This window comes from Electrophorus electricus, chromosome 23, assembly GCF_041902795.1.
Source record: "Electrophorus electricus isolate QZ-2024a chromosome 23, ASM4190279v1, whole genome shotgun sequence".
Lineage (NCBI taxonomy): Eukaryota > Metazoa > Chordata > Actinopteri > Gymnotiformes > Gymnotidae > Electrophorus > Electrophorus electricus.
Window position 1 is genome coordinate 6,841,158 of NC_137519.1, and position 23,638 is coordinate 6,864,795.

Consider the following 23,638-nt stretch of genomic DNA (forward strand, 5'->3'; position numbering starts at 1 on the left):
CTCACACGAACACTCACGCCTTAATGGTGCAAGTGTTACACGAAATATCAGGTATTTGAAAGATCCACTCATAACATTATTAGTATATTCAAGTGCTGTGCCAAAGCTTACGTATAAATATGGACTCATAACATTGGTACATACTTCAAGTGTTCTTGAGTGAAAAATGTCACAGTTTGAAGATGGGGGGGGGGGGGGGGGGGGGGGGCAAACATTTTGTTACATTAATGTTTGACTAGTAGTTTATTCAGTGCACTAGTCATAATGATCCATTTTACTGCCAGTTGGCAACAGTATAATATGGGACACAGAGTCTTTAGTAGTAAATGTTCAGATTCTCCAGCTGTGAAGCTTGTGTACAAAAAGTCAAGATTATAGACTAAAAAACAAACAAACAGTAGTGCTTCCTTTTTCCTGTTTATGAGTGAATTGAATGATGAACAAGAATACCTTGTCTATGTTAAGAAACGGTCCTTTGTGAGTTGTGGACTGCCTGGCACGTTCTTCTGTTGTAGGGAGAGAGGTGGAAATTTTTTGGACAGGCACATTTGTAGCCGCCTCTGTGGTTCACACAGGTGTGGGAGCATCCCCCGTTCTGCTGCGCGCACTCGTTAACATCTGAGGAAACGGCAGAGGAAGAACCACATTCTACACAAATTGGCAGAGCATTTCAGAACCTTCAGCTAAAGCTCTTAGGGGTTTTTTAAAATCCATTTTAAGAGATTGAATCTTATCTAGACTGGTTACTGTAGGAACTGCACGTCAGAGATTTGGCCCAGTGTTGGTGAATGGAGTTGGGTTGAGGTATGAGTGTACTGACCCCTGCAGCGATGTCCACCAGGAAGCTGTGTGTATCCCCTTGGACAGATGCAGTGGTGGGTACCTGGCAGATTTACACATTTCCATTCACATCTGTCTGGCTGGTTCTCCTCTGTCTCCTTACATTCATCAATATCTGAAAAAGATCCACAAACTAGCAGGTCCTGCAAGGCATGAATACCTCAGGCTTTCAAGTTGTTATGCAGCGCTGATGAATCGTCTTTTATAACCAAGAGTCGCAACTAAGAACATCTATGCTGGCCTTGAAACAGTCTAAGACGGTTTTAATTACTGTCTGTGTAAGTCTTTTCTCTCTTAAGATTTGCTACTGTTGTAGGATATACAGACTTATTACTTTCGATTCAGTAACTGAGACAGAGCCATATTGAGTGGGGCTGCATTTTGCCCTGATAAGAGCTATCTGTGATGTGGCAGTGACTCAGCATGGCTGCTGGAGCAGCCTGGTGTTTAGGCTGAGCATGCAGACTGCAGGGCTTCCTGCAGGGCTGGTGCATGGCTGCCACTTCCCATGGGTGTGACGTTCCAGTCCCAGAGTTGGTCAGTTTGTTTCGCCTCCAAACCTGCTTCATCCACCGTAGGCCACCTTCTGGTGAGGTGTCTTGTGTTGTTTTCATCGTACATCTTTTTGGATTGCTGGATTTGAATGTCTCAGTAACTCTTTGCTCTGGGTGATGCCCCTTACACTTATGATCATGCTACAAAGGCCATTAAATCACACTCCTGGCTCATGCTCTGTAATCTGCTCAGCATGCAAGGTAACCGTGGGAACAAAGACACTGCTGTATGCATCTGTTTAAGTAGTGACACACCATTTGTGTGGGGGCAGTTTCTTTTATCTTGAGTGTGTAATATTCTGTACATTTGTTACATTTGTTGTACACAGTAATCCACTGCTGGGTGAAGTTATTATTGCTGCTACATACCGACACAGTGTTCTATAGTTGAGTTTCCTACTGGTGCATCCAAGCGTTGTTTCCGGTGTCCAGGCGGACACTCTGAGATGCAGGCTCTCCCGTCCCCAGCTAGCTGGTATCCATATGGACAAACACAGTGAAACCAGCCTGGGGTGTTCACACATGCACCCTCACATGGCCCCTGACCCCCATTCTCTATGCATTCATCCTTATCTACACAGGGGTACAGGAAAGAAACATACAGCTCAGGAAATGCTGAAAATCAACATTTAGCCTAAAACGCATTACATTAAGTATTGCATATTAAAATCCCAAGCTCCTGTCCATCTCTGTTAGATTCTGGTTCAATAAAACTATAATTTTGCCATGAAAATGTGACAAAAGTGCCCAAAAATCCCATTCAGACACTCAAACACATCAGTGTTTGGACTGCCACCGACCTTCACAGCGTCCGTCAGGGTTCAGACTGTGTCCTGGAGGACAGCGGCAGAGGAAGCTGCCCAGCGTGTTCACACAGCCAAACACACAGCCAACTCTGTCCATGGCTACTGCACACTCATCTACATCTGGGGGACAGAAGCGGCCCAGCGTCAGGAACAGGGCCGTCAGCAGCACAGCCGCCAACACACTGTCACGCCTGATATCATGCGGCACAACACGGTTATATTGCATAACTATAGAAAATGCAACTCATAGTATTACAAATCTGTTTTTAAAAGATTCTTCCAGCACTAAGATCCAAATTATCATCTGATAGTCTTACTGAGCAATTAAAATAATAAACATGTTTCTGCTTAGGTTCCGTTTCTGGAGAGAGAGATTTGGAAGAAATGGGACCCATTAGTGTTTCCTATACTGAGCAGTATGATGTAGTTTCTAGTTCCTTCAGCTTTGTACAATTTTTGCAATTTGTTTTCATTTGCAAATTTGATACTGGATAAATAACCCTGCTCTGGCAGACTCTTGGCTCTTAATTTTGCTGAGACAAGTTTACAATCTGGACTGGGTCTTTACATCAATTTTAACCGCATAAGTGAATCCTGCTGTGAATAATCTCTGTTTTTACTCTCTTGCACATTTCACTGGCAAAATATATGCAGTAAAACTGTAGAGCCCAGACAGATAATACTTCTGTGAGGAAGAGCTCACCGGAGCAGGACATCCTGTCTGCAGACAGCTTGAATCCATGCCTGCAGCTGCACCTGTATGAGCCCAACATGTTTTCACAGACCTGCTGGCACTGGTGCAAACCCTCCACACACTCATCCAGATCTACAAACCAGACACACGTGCAAGCACACGCACGCATGCGCACACACACAGTTACAGGTTATGTTTGGTTTAAAGAAGGAATGTTCAGACAGATACACAAACAGATTTGTAAAACAGCATATGCAATACATGTCAGTTTAACTGCTGTTATATCAGTTACAGGAATTGTGATTCTTCAGGTGGAGCTCACCCTAGTGTACCCAGTGTAACTGTCATTCTTCAGGTAAATCTACAGACTGCGCTACTTGCTCCAATCACATGGAGCCTGATGGATGGAGGCTTTTTTTTTTTAAACAAACATTCAGTATTCTTAAATGACTGAGCTGGGGTACTCCAGATGTACTGAGTCAGCTGTACTTTTCACAAGTGTTACAGATGGACAGGAAAACAAATTATAACATAGCATATCATCACATTAACTGGAAGACAAATAAGTATACAGATATATCATTCATTAACTATAATCAAGCATATCAGTGACAGGCATGTCAAAGTTATTGAGACACTGACAGAAAATGTCAGAAGTTCAATAATACATTTTCAAGCAAATGAAATGTCAAAGTTTTAATTCTTTCCTTTAATGTAGCGTACATGAAAATATACCTTGGGACAAAATTGACTGCATGGAATATCCTCAAATACAAGTGTCCCAGCTCATTGTAATTCTAGAATCACTGATTGCTGCTTTAGGTGAAAGAGCAACTGCAGCAAACTATGTGCCACATGTGCTGCGTCTTACCTAAGTGGCGCCACTCTAAGCTACAACAACCCTGTGCTGTGGGTCAAGAATTCTCAGCCCCAGGGCAGCTCTGAAAAGGTGACAGGAACTGAATTTATGAGGTATTTAATCACTGAACCCAGGGGGTACAGATGGATTCCTAACATGCCCCTAAAGGTATGCTAAAGGCAGCTGTTAAACTGGTGCCATGACCCTGATATCTCTGGATTTAATGGAATGAGTAAAATAGAGCGTAATCACCCAAAGTGTCTGTTAGCCAGGCGTATACAAAATAAGGAGGGGTGGTCTGGGACCAGGCCGTGTCCATGGTGAAGGATGAGAAGTATAGGCTTTTCAGCTCCAGCCCAAGCAACCTGCTGACCTGAACAGTTTCAGGTTTTCCTTTCTCTCTGCACATTTCATTCAGAATCTGCTTTCAAATCTTTTATACATATATAGCCGTGTTTGTGTCGAAACATAAGTAACATACATAAAGTCATAAGAGCGTTTACTACATACTGAAAATGTAATGAGTGTGTGTGCGCGTGTGTGTGTGATACGTCTCTCACCACGACAGGTGCGGTGGTCCTGCAGCAGCAGGAAGCCAGGCTGGCAGTGACACTCAGCTCGATTCTCATGACTGACCTGGCACACCTGAGAGCAGCCACCATTGTTCAGGGAGCAGTGAGTCACCTCTGCAGGTACGCAAACACATGGCTAGTATCAGAAACACAAAGAAAACTGTGTTTCTCTCTCATTGGTATCTACATATTCCCCTTGATATTGCCTTACTGATACATGTAGCTCTCTCATCCATGTATCCAGTTATGAATAATTAGCTACTGGTTACACTGCAGTAAACTCACTTATCTGCAGGGTGAGGGGTAGGCAGTGGGCTGAGATTGGTAATGTTACAAGCTACAAATACACGGAGAATTATAATTATATATATACACACACACTTTTTTTTTTTTTTCCTCGCAGGGGAACAGACATGACTAAACACTAACAATAATAAGAAATGCAGCATGAAGAATGATTTAATCATCAGGTCTAAATACAGTGAGCATTACATAAACCTATTGTAAAGGGCAACAAGTAATACATTTATCCAATAAATACTATGATTCTAGGGATGCAGAACCAGTAGAAGACATTGAAGTGTCTTCAAACTGTTAAACAGTGGTGCAGACTAGCATAGTATTTTCTGTTTTAAACAGCATATGGAGAAAGACTGAATGTGTGTTCCATGAAGGTTCCAAAAACAGATCATTTCCCTCAGAAAGGCATGTCCGGATATGTTCTGCTCTCTTTCTCTCAGTCCTCGCTAATGTATTTACCTTATGAAGAAACTGCAAAAGCAAGACTGGTGGACGGGTTGACATCGCCCTGGCCACTTAGACAGCACCTGTTACATATTTGCCTGTCTTTTTACATTCAACTACACGAAAGCGATATAGACAGATTTTGAAAATGCCTGCTGTAATGGGTGAGAGAGAGACTGAGGTGATGCTGTAATGGCCAACAGTGAATATTTCCTGTCCTCATCTTCTGTTCAGTTTACAACTTGAGCTTTCTGGATTAAAATCATTCTACAGGTCTTTTTCACACTATGTCATGGAGTGAAACCAATAATTAAAGAGAGAGGGAAGTAGAGATTGCTTGTGTGTGTGTGTGCGTGCACGTGTGTGTGTGTGTGTGTGTGTCAGTGAGTGAACTGGGGGTACAGTAGCCACTTTATTGCTACCTATTTACTATAGGTTTTATAGTAAATAACATAATTAATCCACTAAACTAAAGACATCCTACGAGGTTTCATTACTAAGGACATGGCAAGATACGGAAGTCACCATCTCTCTCATTGTAACAATATACCTCATATGGGAAAGGCAATCACTTACTCCTCACGCTGTTAACATTAAGACAATAAACGCTTAGCCAACTGTCCACAGGGGCACCACAAAAGTCCTTAAAACAAAAAACTAGAATCTTAAGAATTCCCATTTAAATTACCTAAATAATATGATATAGTAATATAGTAAATGTAACATGAATTTGGACAACAAGCCTTAAGTTAATTAGTATGTTAGAGCCTTAAGGAAAATAATTTAAAGAGTTCCAATTCAAAGTAGGCTTACCAATACACATGGGTGTGGCTCCGCTCCACTGTCCGTCATGTAGACAGTAGCTGTATACGTCCCCATTGGCCAACGTGTAACCAGGGTAACAGGCGTACTGGATGTAATGCTTGTACTGGAATGGTCCGGGGTTGATCATCGTACGGAAATAGAATGTCCCGTGAGCAGGCAAGGGAGGGTAGGGACACACAGGCCTTCGTATCCTGACCGGGACTCCTGGGAGCTTTGGAGTTGTGAAAGGGAAACTGGACCAAGCCAAGGACTCAGGCACCTGTTTGCCTGCTGTACTGGGGCTCTCCACATTCCCCTGATTTTGAGTGTCGGCCACTGATGCCCTGTTTTTACAGATTCTATCTGATCCTGAAATATCATTTAATACTCCATCTATATTACCCATCATCAACCTATGAGCATCTACGGGTGCTGCAGAGTCTTCACCCACTGCTGTCTGCTCTCTCGCAGCCTTGGTCACTGCTGGGTAATGTAAATATGCATCTGTGGTAGTAACATCTGGAGATCTCGTCATATGGAGGGCAGGGCCCAGCCTGGTGGCTGCTGTCAGCACCTCTGTCCTGGGCAGTAAATCTTCTTCAGCCCTGTCTGCTAGAGCTGTCTGCGGGAGAGCTTCTCTATCATGCGTCACAGCTGTGACAAATAGGGGAGAGTTCACTGTAAAAGGTTTTGGAGACACTAACGAGGTAAAGGATTCAGATTCATCTGTAGACACCGGGAGCTCAGGAGTGCTAACTGGAGAAGGGGTCCTTTCTTTGTGTTTAACGTGCGGGGAATGTGGGATTTTAGGTTGTAGTGAATTTCTAATGTTACTGGATAAAAGAGCCTCCTTTAGCATTTCCTGAGACCCTGCAGTCGCGTCTTCCCAGGCAGTTTTGTAATGAGAGGTTGTGTTGAATCCATATGAATGCAGATGAGCATGAGTTGTCAGATCTGTGTTCGGACCCGTTCTTGCTGACGCGCTCATGACTGGCAGATGTGTGACTAAACCTTTGTGAGGTCCATGTATTGTTGAAGTGAAAGGGGTTTCTCTCTCACCAGCATTGGTTGGTGAAGAAAACGACTGATCCAGGAGGCTGGATGACGTTTGTGCTTTCTGCTCATTTATCACTGCAGTATCCAGTGTAATGGACTCTGTGGACTTCGATGACAAGGTAGCAGGTGATAAGATCATCAAGGCTGTTGGAGAATTCACCAGAGCCAGCCGTGAGATGGCTAGGGGATTTGCATTTCTTGCAGGCTGTTGTGGAGTGTCTAGTTTGGTGCTGGTCTCTTTGAGCCCTGCAGACTCTCTGTTACTTTGTGTAGTGGGTTTATCAAACCAGAGTTTTTTTGGAGGTTTATTTTTTGCCAGGTCTCCAGTCAGGAAGGTTTTGGGTTGTGACACCCCAAGTAGAGAGGGTTTCAGAGGTGTCTCCTTTGAGGCCGTGTTGGAGACAGTGCTGAAAAGGCTTCTATGACTGGGCAGAATATCTGGGTTCAGCTCCAGACTGGCTGCGTACAAGGACGTCTGCTTCAGCTGGAAAGAGCTCATAATGTCTGACTCTACAAAACAGAGACCATTGTCTAGGTTGTTGCAAAACAGATCTGAGAGCTGCTGACATGATTTCTGATTGAGGCTTTAGAAAACCCTTCCTGAATATCCTAGCAACACTCAACAAAAACCTCTACTAGCTTCCTTTTATTGCTGAAGACTACTGGAGAAATATGTTTACTTAGATCATAATTAAAGAAATTTTTTAAAAATGTTTTTCTAATCTCATTTACTGCAGCTCTAGTGCCTTGTTGATTAAGACAAAAGAAATGGAGGCATTTCCCCTCTACTTATAAAATGATGGAAAAACTGATTAACATAAAACTAAGTAACATATCAACTTAATAGAAGCCTAAAGACAGTTACGGGGTTTCCTCAACCTATGCCTTTAGAGGCAAAATATCTGAGGTCACCATTACTGTGCCTTAGATCAGTGACTTTGTCCCTTCTTTGGTCAGTACAGCGATATTATTGTCTGTAGACTACAACAGAAACACAATCAGTAACTAAAATAAAATAAAATACAGAAGTATTCCATTATTAGTCCAGTGGAACCTACTTGGTTTTAATGAGTGCATAGTCCATGTGTTGAGTTTGTGGTTACACACCTTTGCATACGGGTGTGCTGCCATTCCAGTTGTCACCCTTGCAGTAGAGCAGAGAAGAGCCGAAGAGCCTGAAGCCCCTGTCACAGGTGAAGCGCACGAGCGAGCTATCCGGAGAAACCAGCGTGCTGCCGTGTGTGAGCTCAGCCAGGCTGGCGCATCCGGGGGCTGGGGTCAGGGGTCAGAGGTTTGAAGCCACTAGACAAATCACACTATGCCACTAATAAAGTAATACACAACGCACACATCCACACCTCCCCCACCCACCCGGCAAACCACTAAAACACACCTGAACCAACAAACTACATACAGCACACTACTGAACTACCTCCTGAAGTTGAATAGCAGCAGTGAAGCCACTCAGTACATTAGTACTGTAAAATTTCTTCAAACACAATATTAAATATGTTTATCAAGGCCCTATGCAAAACACCAACTCAAACATTAACATGTGTTACTACATGTGTGAGCCAAAGTGCAGGGAAATGGTCCAATTATAAGAGTGTGATATTCAGTGTGTGAAGACTGACCAACACACAGTGGCGGCTCTCTGACCCACTGGCCAGACACACAGCTGCTCGTGCGAAAGCCATGAATCCTGAAGCCTGGGTTACAGCTGAAGGTAACATACAACCCTCCGTACCGAAAAAAGGTGCGTCCGTTCTCAACATGCCTCAAGTCACTGCAGCCAATATTGGCAGAACCTTTGATAAAAGTAACGTCACAAGGTTATCGCATATACACATTCAAAAAGCTAGTACACTTGATTTTTACAATGGAATACGCATGTTGGACACCAAACATGTAGTATCAATCAAATACAACAGCATATATAGGCAATATTTATTCTCTCTCTCTCTCTCACACACACACACACACACACACACACACACACACACACACACACACACCATCCTCTTGGAGGATTCCACTGGGCAGTGGCCACTCTGAAGACCCTTACCTGGCACCAGTGCCCAGTGCAGGGTGAGCAGGGCAGGAAGCAGCATTGCTCCAGTAGCCCCCGCACACATCCAGATGCAGACTCCAAATGCTGGAAGGGCAACTCTCAGAATAACAGCAGTCTAAACACGAGAGTCTCATCTAACAGGAGAGTTCCATCTAGCACGAGAAGCCCTGACCAACAGAGAAGTGGAGGAGCCCATCTAACAGAAGAGCAGGAGGAGTGCTTATCTAAGGGGGCTGGGCCCAAAATAACACACTCAGCTTCTCCCTGAACACACCTCTCATCACAGGTAGAAAAAAAAAAATGGACCGATGGATATACCTTCACAGGGATAAGACACAATCTTTCAAATATTTGTAATTCTACACATCATACTGTAATACTGATAAAGTGGTAAACTGAATCGAATGTGTCAGTAGAAAAAAATCCCTATTTCTAAATGTTTTAATATTAACTATTCACACTGCAGTTGCAGTCTAAAGACAGTGTACAAACAAACAAACAAAAACAGCTATTAGAAACATTTTTGCAAGTGAAACTTTGATTCAGGAAGCTAAGCACTTGAGTAAAGCAGATATGTGCAGTGCAGTAGGGTTAAGGGTCAGGGGTCTGGGTCTGTGTAGCACAGACAAGCAGATACCTGCCTCGTCCAGTATGACAAACAGGATGTGCAGATCATGGTGCCTCTGATGGCAAACCCAGAACATAGTGAAAATACACTACAAATCCCACTGGTGTTACCATTATTAGAAAAGCATTTCCAGTAGTCTAGACTCAGAAGAGACCAGGAGCAGCTGAAACCCAGTGTTCAAGAATTATAAGAAGTGTGTTAGATTAAGATTACCATGACTGATTGCTATTGATCAGTCTTGTACTGCCTCTTTTTTTTTTTTTATCTGTTTATCTTGCCAGCATTTCTCCTGCCAATACTTTCTCTCTGATGGGGAATGTGGAGTGCTTACTTACAAGCTGCCTCATGACACATCTTCTGGGCGCACACACACACACGCACCAAACTTTTTCTCAGCTACCCCCCACTGCTGTGCACACCTGTGGTCATGAGACAATGGTAATTTTGGCAAACGGTAACCCTGACAAAGCAGGCTGTTTCAGCATTAAGGAACTTTTAATTTGGTTATACATATTTTTTTGACTAATGCTGGGCTATGCAACAGAATTATAACTTACAGATAAACGTATTACGTTTTACAAGCATTAACCTTTGCCTGCACCCATTTCCATTGCTGGTTGTAGGTAAGCAGGGCAGGAGAAGTTAAATACCATAACTAAAACCCCAAGATACACATTCACGCATACACAAATTCCACATTCCAAGATACCATACTTGTCTCTTGGCAAGGGAATTAGAGAACCTAATTTATTTATATCAAAGGTCATTTTGATTATACATTTTAATACACCATTATATTTCCAGTGGGTCAAAGGTTTACATATACCAAGCTGACAATCTTTTGAAACAGTCTGAACGATTTCAAGAAATTGATGTAATGACATTCAGAAGTTTCTGATTGGCCAAATGTCATAACAGAGTTAACTGGGAGTGCACCTGTGACTGTGTTTAAGGGTCTACCATTAGAACAAGTGCCTATTTGCCCTGTAGATCATGGGAAAAGCCAATGTGCTTCAGCTAAATCCTCAGAGAGAAATTGTGGACCTGCACAAGTCTGGTTCCTACTTATTTCCAAACACTTGAAGATACCACCAGCATCTGTAAGAACAATTGCATGCAAAAATCACTATGTAGACCTAGCCTTTTGGAGAAATCTCTGGTCAGATTAAAAACAAAAACTGAACAGTTCGGCAGCACCATGTATGAAGTGTGAGACTTTTAATCCAATGACCACCACCCCAGCTGTGAAGCATCATGTGGAAGCATTTCACAGGAAGCAAGACCGGTGTACTTCTAAAAATAGATGGTATAATGGAGGAGGATTATCTAAAAATACAGAAGAAAGAACTGAACATATAAGCCAGAAAGTTCTACCTGGGTTGCAGCACAAATGAAAGCCCCCAAATCTGTTACAACCTTGTCTGAGAGAGGACGTTGTAATAAAATGGTTAGCTGAATAAAGTGTAAATGTGTAAACGTGATGCAGGGGTTTTGAAGAGGCAAAACATATAAAAATATATCTCATGACAGAGATATACAATATCAAAAGAGCCAGAGACAAAATACGAAGTGTATCGTGCTCATCAAATACACAGCTGATGCAAAGAAAGGGTAAAAAGACTTTAGGAGTAGCCCAGGCCAAACCATCCAAACACTGACAAACCTACCAACAACAGAGCAGATGATGGCGTTCTACCCTAACTGTCATGCCAACCATACATATTGACAAATGCCACGTTGACTAAATCCCAAATGACTGGTATTGTATAAAAACAGATATATACAATATTTACAACCTTGAAAAGCTTAGTGCATGTAAACATTTGGCCTCAACTACACCTGCTTACACACATTTAAAATACCAGTACAAGCTGTGGCAGCACACGCTCACCCCATAATTACAGACATCTCACACAGCCGTTGTAAGAAAAGATGTATAGAAAATGTTTCCCAAGTGTGATGTAGCATGCCAGTCCAGAAAGGCACACCTATTCACCTGTTCACCTTTACGCTGGTAAAACAGAACCTGGAATACCATTTTTAACTACATTCTACCTGCTCCATCACCCATCTAAAACACCAAGGTTGTACATGTGCTAACATTTGTTCAAATTTATATAGTGAACTTGACCAGGCAGATTCAAACTCCAGCCCTGGGCGGAATGATGGCTCGTGTCTTCCACATGCTCCCATTTAATTCAGCTCAGTTAATTTTCAAGCATTTATTAAACTGAACCAAATGTATAATAGCAGTCCTCTGCAGAGCTATGGACTATTCACTTCCTGAATCTAGGCAACTAAATATTACTCACCTACTACACATTTATGAGCAGAGAGGAGTGTCACTCAAAGAGGAATGAACACAACAAAAAAAAGATTAAATAAAATAAAAAAAATTAAAAAAAGAAAACAACTAAACAGAGCAGCTCACTCCATCTTTGAGCACCTGAGGCAAATGCAAATACGATTCATGTGGATTTAAAAAAAATCACTTCAAATTTTGCTAGTCATGCACAGACAATCACATATTCTCTTAATGAATCAAAACAAATCACTAGTTGTTTTGTCCTTGGCATGGGTTAGTACATTTGTGTGTGGAGGAAGGGGTGTGTGTGTATGTGTGTCTCAGCCATGCTGCTGCTCTTTGATGTCCAGCTTGTGCACAACTCGGAAGGCCTCCAAGAACTCATTGAAGTCAATGCTGCCGTCCTTGTTGAAGTCGATGCTGCGCGCCATGTCATCTATTGCCTTGTCGTCCACGTCCATGTTGAGGTGGGAGCTGAAGAGTTTCCAGGTCTGGCGGAATTCCTCGATGGAGATCTGACCTAAGAGAGGAGGGGGGAAGGGACAGGAAGCAATGCAGGGAGTTTAAAACCAAAACTGGGAATCAGTGTCACCAAGTGGCCAGTTTTTAATACTACAACTACTACTAGAACAACAAGGAACAACCGTCCCACTACATCTCACAATATTAGCCCGTACCATAATATCTGTCTGGAAGAGCAGAGGGAATTCTAAAGGAACAACAGTTTTGTCACTGCTGAACAGGAACTAAACACCAGTTTAGTCACCCAACATAATTAAAAAACAAAACTGACCTGAATGATCTTTGTCTATGATATTGAAGATGATCTCAAGGTCGGTCCGATACCGACACAGAGTTTCTGCCAAGTTCGGAGCCACCTGCATGTGTACAAAAAAGAAAAATAGATAACTAAAGGAAAATAAATAAATAGATATGCTTCCCAAAAGAAGCAGTGGCTGCAAACGAGCAGCTGACGTGAGAGGAGGAATGTGCAGGCTTGCGTGTGAGAAGAGTGTGTAGGTGGGGCCTGTGCAAGTGTGAGTGTGTGAAATTAGCAACCGATGTGAGAGGAGTGTGCAGGCGGGTCACATGCGTGTGTGCGTGTCTGGCAAGTAGCTGAGAGGCATGTACAGGTGGGACCTTAGGGATAGGTTGTCCAAGGCTGATGCTGTCAAAGCACGACTCGTACTCCACGTCTCCGTCAGGAGCCAGCTGCACGAGGCGTGGCCGCAGTGTTCGCCAGGGAAGGTCTAACCTCAGGACAGAATCTACCACCTGGGTCCACTCTGCAGTGGAAATCTTTCCTGAGAGGAGAGAGACAGAGAAAATTAATAGCAGTGATATGATCTGCTCTAGTAAACTGCACATGTGAAGTTCACCAGATGAAGCCCACCTGTGTTGTTGACGTCATGCTGCTGAAAGGCAGTCATGAGCTCAGAGCGATGGGCAAACAGCTTCTCCTGCAGGGCCTTCAGAGCTGAGCTTTCTGCTACACTCACCCTGAAACACACACACACACACACACACACACACGTACAGGACTGCACATGCACATACATGCGCACGCTCCCCTCCACCTCCTGTGCCTGTCTGCAGGCCTGGTGACCTTTGAGCACAGCGTACCTCTGCTGCAGTGTCAGCTTCCTGGTACAGCGGCTGACCTGGTACTGGAAGAAGTGTGGGACGAGCTCGGGGCCCAGCTTGACATAGGCGCCGCGATTACTGCCCTCCTCGTAGTAGTTAGAGGCAGAGAAAATTGTGATCACCTTCAAAAGGAAAAGCACCACAGTTAAGAGAGAGTGCAAGACAGTCGCCCTGTAGAAAGACCTCTAGTGTATATTAGAAAGGCACTAAGACCTAAGTGTTCATAAAGAGTTGTGTATTTCCACAACCATGCACAAGAGGGCACTGTAGTCAATAACTTGTAAATCAACTGTTTTTAAAAAATTAAGGTCTAGGTTGAAATCAGAAACTTTATATCAATACTTCAGTTTTATCAGATTTTAGTAAAAAATTAAGCTTCAGGTTATCCTTGCTTTTATATGATGAATCACATTTCAAAGGAGCACTATATGAAGGAAGATCTAAATTATATGTGTATTAATACACTGCACTCAAATCTAGCACTATATAAAGACACTCAGCAGAGTAGGTGTGTGTGTGTGTGTGTGTGTGTGTGTGTGTGTGTTTAGGGTTGCATGCGCGCGTGCTATAAGACAGTAGGAGACCTGTCCGTTATGACAGAGCTCATAGCCGTCCTGTTTACACTCGTGGGACCGGATCAGCAGACACAGGCCATGTTTTCTTAGTAGCTGCTCGGTCACGTCTGGCCCGAAGTAGCAGCCTCCACCCCGGAACGAGTTCGGACTGCAGCCGTTCTGGGTCTTTGGGTCACTCCACAACACGTCCACGACCTGCAGCCCACAGAGAGTCAAACATGGCACGTCCACAAAGCCAGTACACCGCGGTGATGAATTACAGCCCAGAGCAAAGATCAACCTAAAGTCAAACATAACAGAGAGTCTACAGTGCTCATTAACATGCTAATTAGATACCACACATGCCCAAAGTCAGCACAAAGTCACTCAGAATCACAAGTACAACAGTAATGAACTCCATCCCCAAGCGGTTGTACACTGAACAGTCAAACATAACCCATCCACTGTAGACCCCCCCCACACACCCCCACACACACACACACATATATATTGCAGTACAATTTTGCCTCACCTGTTTCCACTCCAGTTCGTCCCTGGGAGGCTGAGGCGGGGCGAGGGAGACAATGGAGTCCAGGAAGGGAACCTGCAGCATGGAGGTGGGGCATGGTGTCCCTGGTGAGGGCGGGCGATGGTGCGGCGAACACACTGATGGCGTCGACGAGGAGGAAGAGGAGGAAGAGGAGCTGCTGCTCGGGCGGGTGTGGTGGCCCTTCCTCCTGTGAGGGACGTGGCCGGTTGAATGAGGGCTGTGCAGTCTGGCCCCGCCTCTCTGTCTGGTGCTGCTGGTGCGCACGTCCTTGCGGTCCACGCTGCACTTGGGCAAGCGTAGTGCCGACTTCACCTGCGGCACACGGAGTAACGCGGCTACATCACAGTTCTATATGCGACTCCCTTCAGGAGCTGCTGACACTGGTCCACATGCTCAGGAAAAATGGGTTAGACCCCTCACTCACTACCTGTCCCCTACCCACCCTCCTCTCTCTGGCCAGCTCTCCATCAAGGAATTGTGATTATGATTAATAACTGATACATCGTGCAATCCTTAAAGTAAAGTCCAAGGATTCCCAGGCACATCTCTGGTCGACTCACCTTGTGTCTTTTTACAGTGTTCAGGAAGTCCAGGTCAGTGTGGTCGGAAAGGCCACCGTGAACAACGAGGACTTTGTTATCTATGACGGTGGCGATGGGGAGCAAACTGAACACATCCTGCAGCAGCTGGAGAATCTCTCTGCCATGAGTCTGCAGTGCCAGAACAGCAATGTTATGAGCTGTTGTTCAAGTAACGTCCATCAGGTGGCAGTAGGGTACAGAGTTTACAAACGTGCATTTCGCAAACCAAGCAAACCAGAGCAAAAACAAACAAAAAGCCAAAACTTACTTTATATTTTTGCATAACCTCTTTTGTAAAGCCATATCTGAAAGGTAATGAAAGGTGTGCAGGTTTTAGGGTTGTTGTGTTTTCAGTACGTGAAAACCCATACAATACAAGCAGGGCAGTGCACAGAAATGCTTTGTGTGTGCAAGTAGCTGTGCAGGTCAGGGTGGGCTGCGAGCTACCTCAGGTTCATGATGTGGTCCTCATGGTTGCCTCGGTTAAGATGCATGTGGTCTGGGTACAGGAGCAGGAAAGCAAACAAGATGATGATGATCTCGATGGATTTCTTCCCCCTGTCCACAAAGTCTCCGTTGAATATGTAAGGATTCTCAGCAGATGGGAGACCATTCTACGGAATATAAATGAAACCTAATTTTAATAAAAACCTTCGGCCGATGGAGTGTCACTAAAATACATCTAATAATTAAGCTGATCTTAATTAAGATGCGTTACGGTGCGGTACAGTGGATTTCAAGTTTGCTCATGCTTAAAGTCATGATATCTGTGCAGATGTAAAAAGAAAGAAACTATGGGATATTAACCAAATGACCTTGAATTTTTAAACTTATGAATTTTAATGTTGAATTTTAAAGGTTAACACTACTACTGCTAAGAATTTAGTTAATTCATTCTGTGTTTTAAAAGGAGCTGAAATCTTTGGGAGTACTTTCATATGCAAACATATCCGCCAAAAGCTCATAGTTGACAAGAGCTATTCATGACTATGAAAAACTTCACAAGAAATCTGATGGTGACAGCTGTTGTATTTAAGATGAAGTTACCTTATAAAATATAAGCAGTAAATCATCCAGTCTTCCATGCAGGTCACCTGCGTGAAAAAGAGAAGGGCCACCTGATACTGCTCCTCCATATCTACCACTCTGGAGAATTTATCTAATCCACTCGCGCCAGTTAACTAAGGCCTTCAGAACATCTGATGAAGGTATGGAACTCAACGTTGCAGGGTCGGATATTTCCAAAACCATTAGAAGCATCACTGACCTAACATAAAGACACTTATTAGCATATTATTACAATTAGAAAGGACCATTTCGTTTTGGGCTCTTGTGTGTCTGGAAAATCAAAACCTTTTTTATTTAGAGTAATCACATGCAGTGTTTCAATGCAAGAATGCTGTGATTGATAGTGTCACGTGTTAATTTGATATGAAGCTCTGAGTGTGTCTGAACAGCCTCCAGTTTCCCCACTGAGGAACCCATTGAGGTGCAGTGAAGTGGATGACACTCTTCTTAATTCAGCAAACACTTCATACATGCATTCAAAATAGAAAACATCTTATTAAAATGGCAGAAGCGATGCTTGATCATAAAAAAACAGGAAAAAAACAGCAGTAAATCAGAACCACGGGGTGCAGCCGAGCATCCAGATGGGGAGCTGTATCGTGCTGGTACCATACCACAGATTGTGATCTCTTTGGCGTAGGAAGACGACACATAAATGACATTCGGCATCTGTTTTAAGAACTTCTGTGTCTTGTCGAGTAGCTGTAGTACATATTTGGCATGGAGAGTCTAGAGAGGAGAAATACAAAGATTGACTCTCACTCATCCACATGGCTCTTAACAAATGTGCAGTGTTGATGTTTTCAAATGTCAAAGAAATTAATTATCACTTCAGTGCAAAATCTCATGAGAGATTTTCCCACTGGAATTCTCTGCCGGATTAGATCACACTGTTCTCTCTCTACAAAACTGCCTGTTGGCTCAGTATGTACTCTCACAACCAAGTAAAAAGGCAATTAGGTTAACAGTTTTCCGCTGTAACAGAATACTTCAGCTGTTTTAAGGTGTTCTATCACCCAACCCAGCTAATTATCCTACACTTAGCATAAGCTCTTTCATAAGCGTCAGTTGGTTGACCAACGATCAGCGGATCAGTTCCCTGAGCACTAGCTGCAGTGCCCCAACCCTCAGTCTCAGTGTCTTGCAATGACCCCTTAGTTAAAGTTGCAGTGTGTTGTACCTGTTGCTCCTTGAAGGCGCCGAGAAGGGCGTTGGTGTCGGTGACACTCAGAGGGAAGGAGAGGTGTGGGCCGCTGTAAGACTCGGGCACTAAGATATGCTCATACCTGCACTGCCTCTGATCCTCCACCACCGGGTCCACGGCCGTGTCCACAGCCGGGTCCAGCAGATGACTGATCAGATCTCGGGGAGGGAATCAAAAAGTGGGTTATTCAGTACATCACAGGAGTGTATGGACTGTACTTAATATAAACAGAAAAAAAAAACCATACTTTAAAGCACCTAAAGAAAAAGGCCATACCACAACAGAATTAACAGAATTAACAGAATTAACATCTGTTTAAGAAGGTAATATAGTCTACAAAATAACCACAGAACATATTTTTAAAATCCTGCTTGATATCAGCTACTGTATTTGAGTTACACGTGATTCTGGATACTGTTTTCACATATTCATCGCATTATGAGTCTTTAGTGTGAAGTCTGGCACTCAGAGGCCTGTTCTCCCCCATCAACACCTGGGCCAGCACACTTCAGACTCAATAGTGTTCATTCATGCACTGAGGTTTGTGGATAGCTTCTCTATTGTGCCATTCTTGAAAATGTAAATGTGCAAGGAGTATCACAAATCTATTTGAAATGGTCCAGGCATCAGGAACAGCTGTTTCCACTAGATGGTTCAGTACAAACACTCCTGTGTCCATCTGAAAGCCTCTCAGATGTGCTTTCTCAGTTAGATGCTAATCAACAAATGTAACTTTGCTATGAATTAATTCACCCTAACAATGCACTCAGAGAGTAAGCCTTCACACCAAAGGTGAACATGTAAAGATCTGACTGTATTGTAGTGTACAATGACAACTGAACTCTAATGTGTCAAAAATAGGAGCTATGCAAAAGACAGGTGACATCAAACTCAAGACACCAATCTTGTGATTAGCTCCCTTGTAGTTGCACTAAAATTCTGGCTCTGCACAAAGCACTGTAGAGTATCATGTTCTACAGACATGCACCACCATTAACAGAACAGGAATCCTACAATCAACACATATACCAGTTCTAATTTCTAATGCTTTGGTCATTTCCATGGAAATTTATGGTCATCCAATGCTTTTGAGCATCACCTAATTCATCTGACATGCTTCTAGATTCTCCTGATAGCTCCAACACGTGTTCTCTAGCTGTGTTTAAATTAAGCCAGGGATAATTGTCTGCTGTAATCCCTCAGCCTGAGTATGGAAGCAACCTGCTGCTTCCCTGGCACCTTCCACAACACCACAGCTGAAAATGGGATCTCCCTGGGTTGCTAAGCAACTGTGATTCACCATATTTTTTATTTATTTATTTTTTTACAATTATTGAAAAGAAGATGAGTATTATGGTCTAAGAGAGGCCTGGTTGTTTGATATTAGAGTGAATAGAGCTAATGGTATTTAAAAGCTTTATGTGCATGTGTGCAGATAGGGGTTTCCAAACACTTTACTTAGAGTTAGAATTTTAATATGGCTGCTGAAAGAACATCAAACAATTCATTAGGGTATAAACAAATCATGGGGTTTAGCATGTAAGACTGGATCCAGACAATATTATATTCAATATCACAGCATAGTGCTTTAGCCCACACTCTATACTTAATGTTTTTAGAGGATATTGATATTTTAAATCAAATGATCATTATTAGCCACTGAATATGGTGTACACTGAGCAAGGTGAATAAATAAAGGTTCCAACACAAAGCATGGTTATACTATTGTCCAGTTTAAAATGACAATACCTGGTTCTTTCCCATTCAGCTGACTGAAGTTATCCAACATAAAACTGAAGAAACTGGAAAGCTTTAGAAGTGGTAAAAAAAAAAAAAAAAAAAAAAATGTCATAGGACATTCAAATTACCGAAATACAGAAGAGAATCCAAGCTGCAAAAACAAACAAACAAAAAAACAAAAAAAACAATAAATAAACCGCCACACATTAGGTATGTTACAACTGAAAGTGCAAATCAGCGGAGTGGATAATTAGTGTGAGGACTTAAACATTGGGATTCTTTGAAGCTATTTCTTATGGCTTGTCTGAGCTCAGCAGTGATGACAGCCTTGTGCTGTGATATGAGGCTTTACCTGCAGCTGGTCCTGTTCCCCTGCGTACTCTATAGACTGAAATATGTTCCATGTATAGCGTCTCCTCATCTCCAGCCGGGCAATGTAACGTCTGTACCATCGCTGGATCAGAATGGCTGCCTTCATCGCTATATAAGTGCACATCACAAACAATATGAGTGTCCCCGGAAAACTAGGCTCCAGTGGAGTTTGAAGGGCCACTCAAACTCTACTTTGACTTTAGTTTTACTCCAAGAAAGTCCCCATATATGGACAGAGATTGTTCTGGAGTATTACCAGTCAGCTGTTCATTGTTTCAGAAAAGCAGCAGTGCACTCACAGGGACACTTCCTCACAGAGTTATCACAACATTATCACAGTAGTCTGGAAATGCTATGGTTAGACCAGGTGCTGTTCAGATGCACCTATTAAAGTTGACATAATGACACTTAACTCTTGCAAAACACACCGGAACACAGAGGCAGCACTAAATATAGATGACGCCTCTTGAGGTCCCCAGTCACGGCTGCTAATTAATGGAACTGCTGAGAGTGCAGAGATGAAACAAGAACAGTGGATGTAGGGAGGAGCCGACACCAAACAGCAACCACTTACGGACGGCGCAAACAGGAAGTGTGTGGTCTCAGACAGCAGAATCAGAAAGGGAGACCAGTCACAGAAAATACAGTCAGAAAAGAAGTGCCTGGGTAGGCTTGGACCTGTTTTGAGTCTTCTGATTTCACCAGTATATATGGAGTGACTCATTTCTTTTGTCTTTTGGTGCTAGCTACATTGCGGCAGCTTATTCCACAATTAGGAGTAAAACAACTGAATTTGAACAAATTTAAATGTCAAGCTGCTTATGTTCAGCCTAAAATTAGAACAGATATAAGAACCAAAAATTTGAACAATGATGAGGACAGACGAGTGACCATGAAGTTACATGTGTCATGACATTTAGCTCTTATTTTTACAGCATTTGGCAGACAGCCTTATCCAGAGTGACTTATATAATTATCAGCATGACAGAACATGTACACTATGGAAAATAAGGCCATGACCTTGGTGTTTATAGAACCGTGTTCTATATGTTCCATCAGGTGTGCTACAAGAACACACTAGCTGGAAAACCATGTGGTTAGCATCAAAACCTTCATCTTTCCTGTTTTAAATCAGAAGCTTTATTTAAGCAGTATCAATGAGACTGATGTCACATTTCCATGACGCACACAATCTAGTGACTGCATGTTAATGTCTCTACAGAATGGTTTGTGATAAATGCAGTGGATGCAGATTTACATGTACAATGTAAACTGCACCTGTATTTTCCTAATGAAAAAAATCTGGTGGGCTCCACTCAGTCACTTACTGATTTCTCTAGTTTTTGTACAGGGTAATGGGAACTGTGCTATGACAGTTCAAGCCATTTATTCATAGATTTCAATAGTTATGGCAATATTCCTGTATCTTTAACAATTAAAAATTGAAATATTTGTGACCTTGAAAAATAGACACAAGTCTGTGCAGTCAGTGGGCCTGCAGTTTAATCCTACTACATTTCCATGAAGATTAGGATACAGGTGCTACAGATTAGTATTTATGAAAGGAGGATTGATAAATGAACAAGTTGAATATTACATGGACCCCTCACGTGATGCCTGAACTGCATTAATTGAAATACTGATATGAATTTGTTTACAGCTCCAGTCAGGCATTGCTGAAACTGTTACATAGATGATGCATGAGATGTTACTACCCAAATACACAGTTCTGAAACACATTTTATAGTTTAGTGGAGACCCTGTCATTCAAATGTTCTGTTATTTGTAATATAGAAAACAAAAAGGAGCTGCATGAAGTTATACCATACAACTGAAGGAACACAGGTCAAGCCCACCCATCAAGGCCAACTCTATTCAGCACTTCCTCAATGTCATCATACCTCCTCATTAGGTGACACCAACACCTAAGTGGGATATCTGCAATAGTTTGTCTTACACACAAGGGCAGTTTCAAGCTACCTCTACTTGAAATTCAGTATTCAAATCTAATAATTGCATGTCATTGGTATCACTGCTCAAATATAACTATACAGTTAAAAAGCAGAAATAAGAATAGAGTTGGCCCTTCATTGCTGCAAAACTCAGGAAAAACTTAAGTTCAAGAGGACAGAACAGTACTGGCAAGCATATATTGACCAACGCCAGACTACTGTTGAAGGAGACAGGCCAGGGCTTACTCAGGGCTGGGCTGCACTGCTTGGCAGACATATCTGCATGGGGAGGAAGAGAGTTCACACCTTGTTCACTTGGGTTAAGAAAATGGGAGGTCTGGTCCATTTCTCTTCAGTCTTCAAAGCCATATATGCACTAATGTTGGACCAACAATCATACAATGACATTTCTGAGTGTAAAAGTCTGAGAAGTGACCAAGCCATATAAAACATGCCAGCAGTTGAAATCAAAGTTTGAGGCTGAACTGCACTTTAAGCAGATTCTAAATAAATTTAAGGAACACATGACAAGTCATGAAGTTGCTGGATGTGTGGGCTCATCACACCAAAAACAAAGTGAAGTGCAGTAAAATGCTACAATGTTTTGCCATCAAAAGATGGGACTAGGTACACCATCTCCTTACCGAATTCTGTAGGCCTTCCTTGGTTCTCAGTGGTTATTGAGGTGCCGCACCCCATGATGGCAACGTTGTTTCCTTTCTGCATGTGTCTCAATAGTCAATACCAAGAAAAAAAAAATTAAAGCCAAACTACACAATATACACATACACAAGAAATGTGGAAATGTCAGTGCAACTAAATGACGGTGTTCCGATTCGTAGCACACCAGTAGAGCAAAATCAGTGAAGAACGGCGTCATGTGGCAATAAACTCGTACTACTTTTAGCCCAGGGCCCTTAAAGCCTTAATTCTTCATACACAAGGGTTAACCGTACCACATACATTTAAGGTCAGCGATAGGATGAAAACTGGAGTAGAGAACACCCGTCAATGATGAGATTTAGCATTACTCAGTTTAAAGTAAAATAGTAAAAGAACTTGTCGACGGAATTGAGCTTCGATGGTGCCGTCTGATATTTTAAAGAAGCAACCCTGCGAAACTGGATGACAAAATTAAGTAACCGTCAGCTCCAAGAGTGTGTGAACTTGAGGAACATGGTCACTCCTACCTCAGCAGCCGTTTCGTAGCCGGGAGCACAGGAGAACGCGCACCAACTCACCCCACAAAACCGCAGGAGACGGAACTAGATTTTCCACAAAACGTCTCGACCCTGAGTTCACGGGAGTTATAACGCGAACGGGTAAACCGAAACCAGACTAAACTGAGGTGAGGTACTCGCCACAGGTGTCGGCTAGTCAGTCAGCTGTTTGTGCGGCTACAGCTGCTGACGCGCGCACAGCTGTCAGTGACGCGCGCGCACGTGTATAACAGACGTTCTCACTTTGTCACAGGAAAAGTCTTACTAGATTGCAACACTCCTTTAAGCGGAGCATTTGAACAGCAACTGCTGCGAATGAGGAACGCTGGCCAGTGATAAAAGGACAAGTTTATTTTAAATAAAAATATGTACAAGGCAAACAAGGCAAAATAAACCAAACAAATCGTTGCGTAGGTCATGCGCCGTCCATGGGGATGGCCTTGCGCCAGGGACCGAGTTGATTAAACGCCGCTAGAACCTCCCTACGGGTAATGACACAGCGGCGACTCAAACTCGATATCCGGGCGGCCTCCAGCCCCACTCTCAGTAGCATGTATCTCGTTGCGCCTCTGGGTACAAACCTCGTTTCGGTGGACGTGCTCTAGGAGATGCGCAGCAGTCAACGGGTCAGTTCCGTAAAAAAACAAAAGCGAGCCTTTTATAAAACGAGTGCATAGAACCACGCTCCTCACCTCTCGCCTGAGCTTATAAATAAAGACAGCATGAACGCCATCTCTGGCCTTGGGTCGTCTGGGAGCCGCGGGGAACTTGACGTGAGAGCGACTTGCTTTCATGGCATAACCTTTTCAACCCAGCAGCA

General features: G+C 43.0%; 2 protein-coding genes across 3 annotated transcripts; both read right to left on the bottom strand.

The window, feature by feature from the left end:
- Positions 1–250: 250 nt before the first annotated feature.
- LOC113581486 (uncharacterized) lies at positions 251–8,349 on the bottom strand. 2 transcript variants are annotated; one of them, XM_081706437.1, is made up of 8 exons: positions 8,037–8,349; positions 5,883–7,439; positions 4,314–4,439; positions 2,904–3,026; positions 2,195–2,320; positions 1,764–1,967; positions 821–955; positions 251–618 (listed from the first exon to the last, which is right to left on the bottom strand). In XM_081706437.1, the coding sequence occupies exons 2-8, from the start codon at positions 7,426–7,428 to the stop codon at positions 461–463; spliced, it is 2,418 nt and encodes an 805-aa protein (XP_081562563.1). In that variant the 5' UTR covers positions 7,429–7,439; positions 8,037–8,349; the 3' UTR covers positions 251–460. The 2 variants fall into 2 exon arrangements, with proteins under 2 accessions (XP_081562563.1, XP_026872458.3); XM_027016657.3 differs by lacking the exon at positions 8,037–8,349 and having other exon boundaries at positions 5,883–7,518.
- On the bottom strand, positions 8,349–22,984 carry ppef1 (protein phosphatase, EF-hand calcium binding domain 1). Its single transcript, XM_081706438.1, has 18 exons — positions 22,243–22,984; positions 21,845–21,877; positions 19,627–19,754; positions 19,284–19,344; positions 17,511–17,692; positions 16,945–17,059; positions 16,310–16,356; positions 15,710–15,876; positions 15,531–15,567; positions 15,242–15,391; positions 14,664–14,993; positions 14,162–14,347; positions 13,557–13,699; positions 13,327–13,433; positions 13,074–13,237; positions 12,727–12,811; positions 8,995–12,453; positions 8,349–8,737 (listed from the first exon to the last, which is right to left on the bottom strand). The coding sequence occupies exons 1-17, from the start codon at positions 22,322–22,324 to the stop codon at positions 12,254–12,256; spliced, it is 2,217 nt and encodes a 738-aa protein (XP_081562564.1). The 5' UTR covers positions 22,325–22,984; the 3' UTR covers positions 8,349–8,737; positions 8,995–12,253.
- Positions 22,985–23,638: the final 654 nt, after the last annotated feature.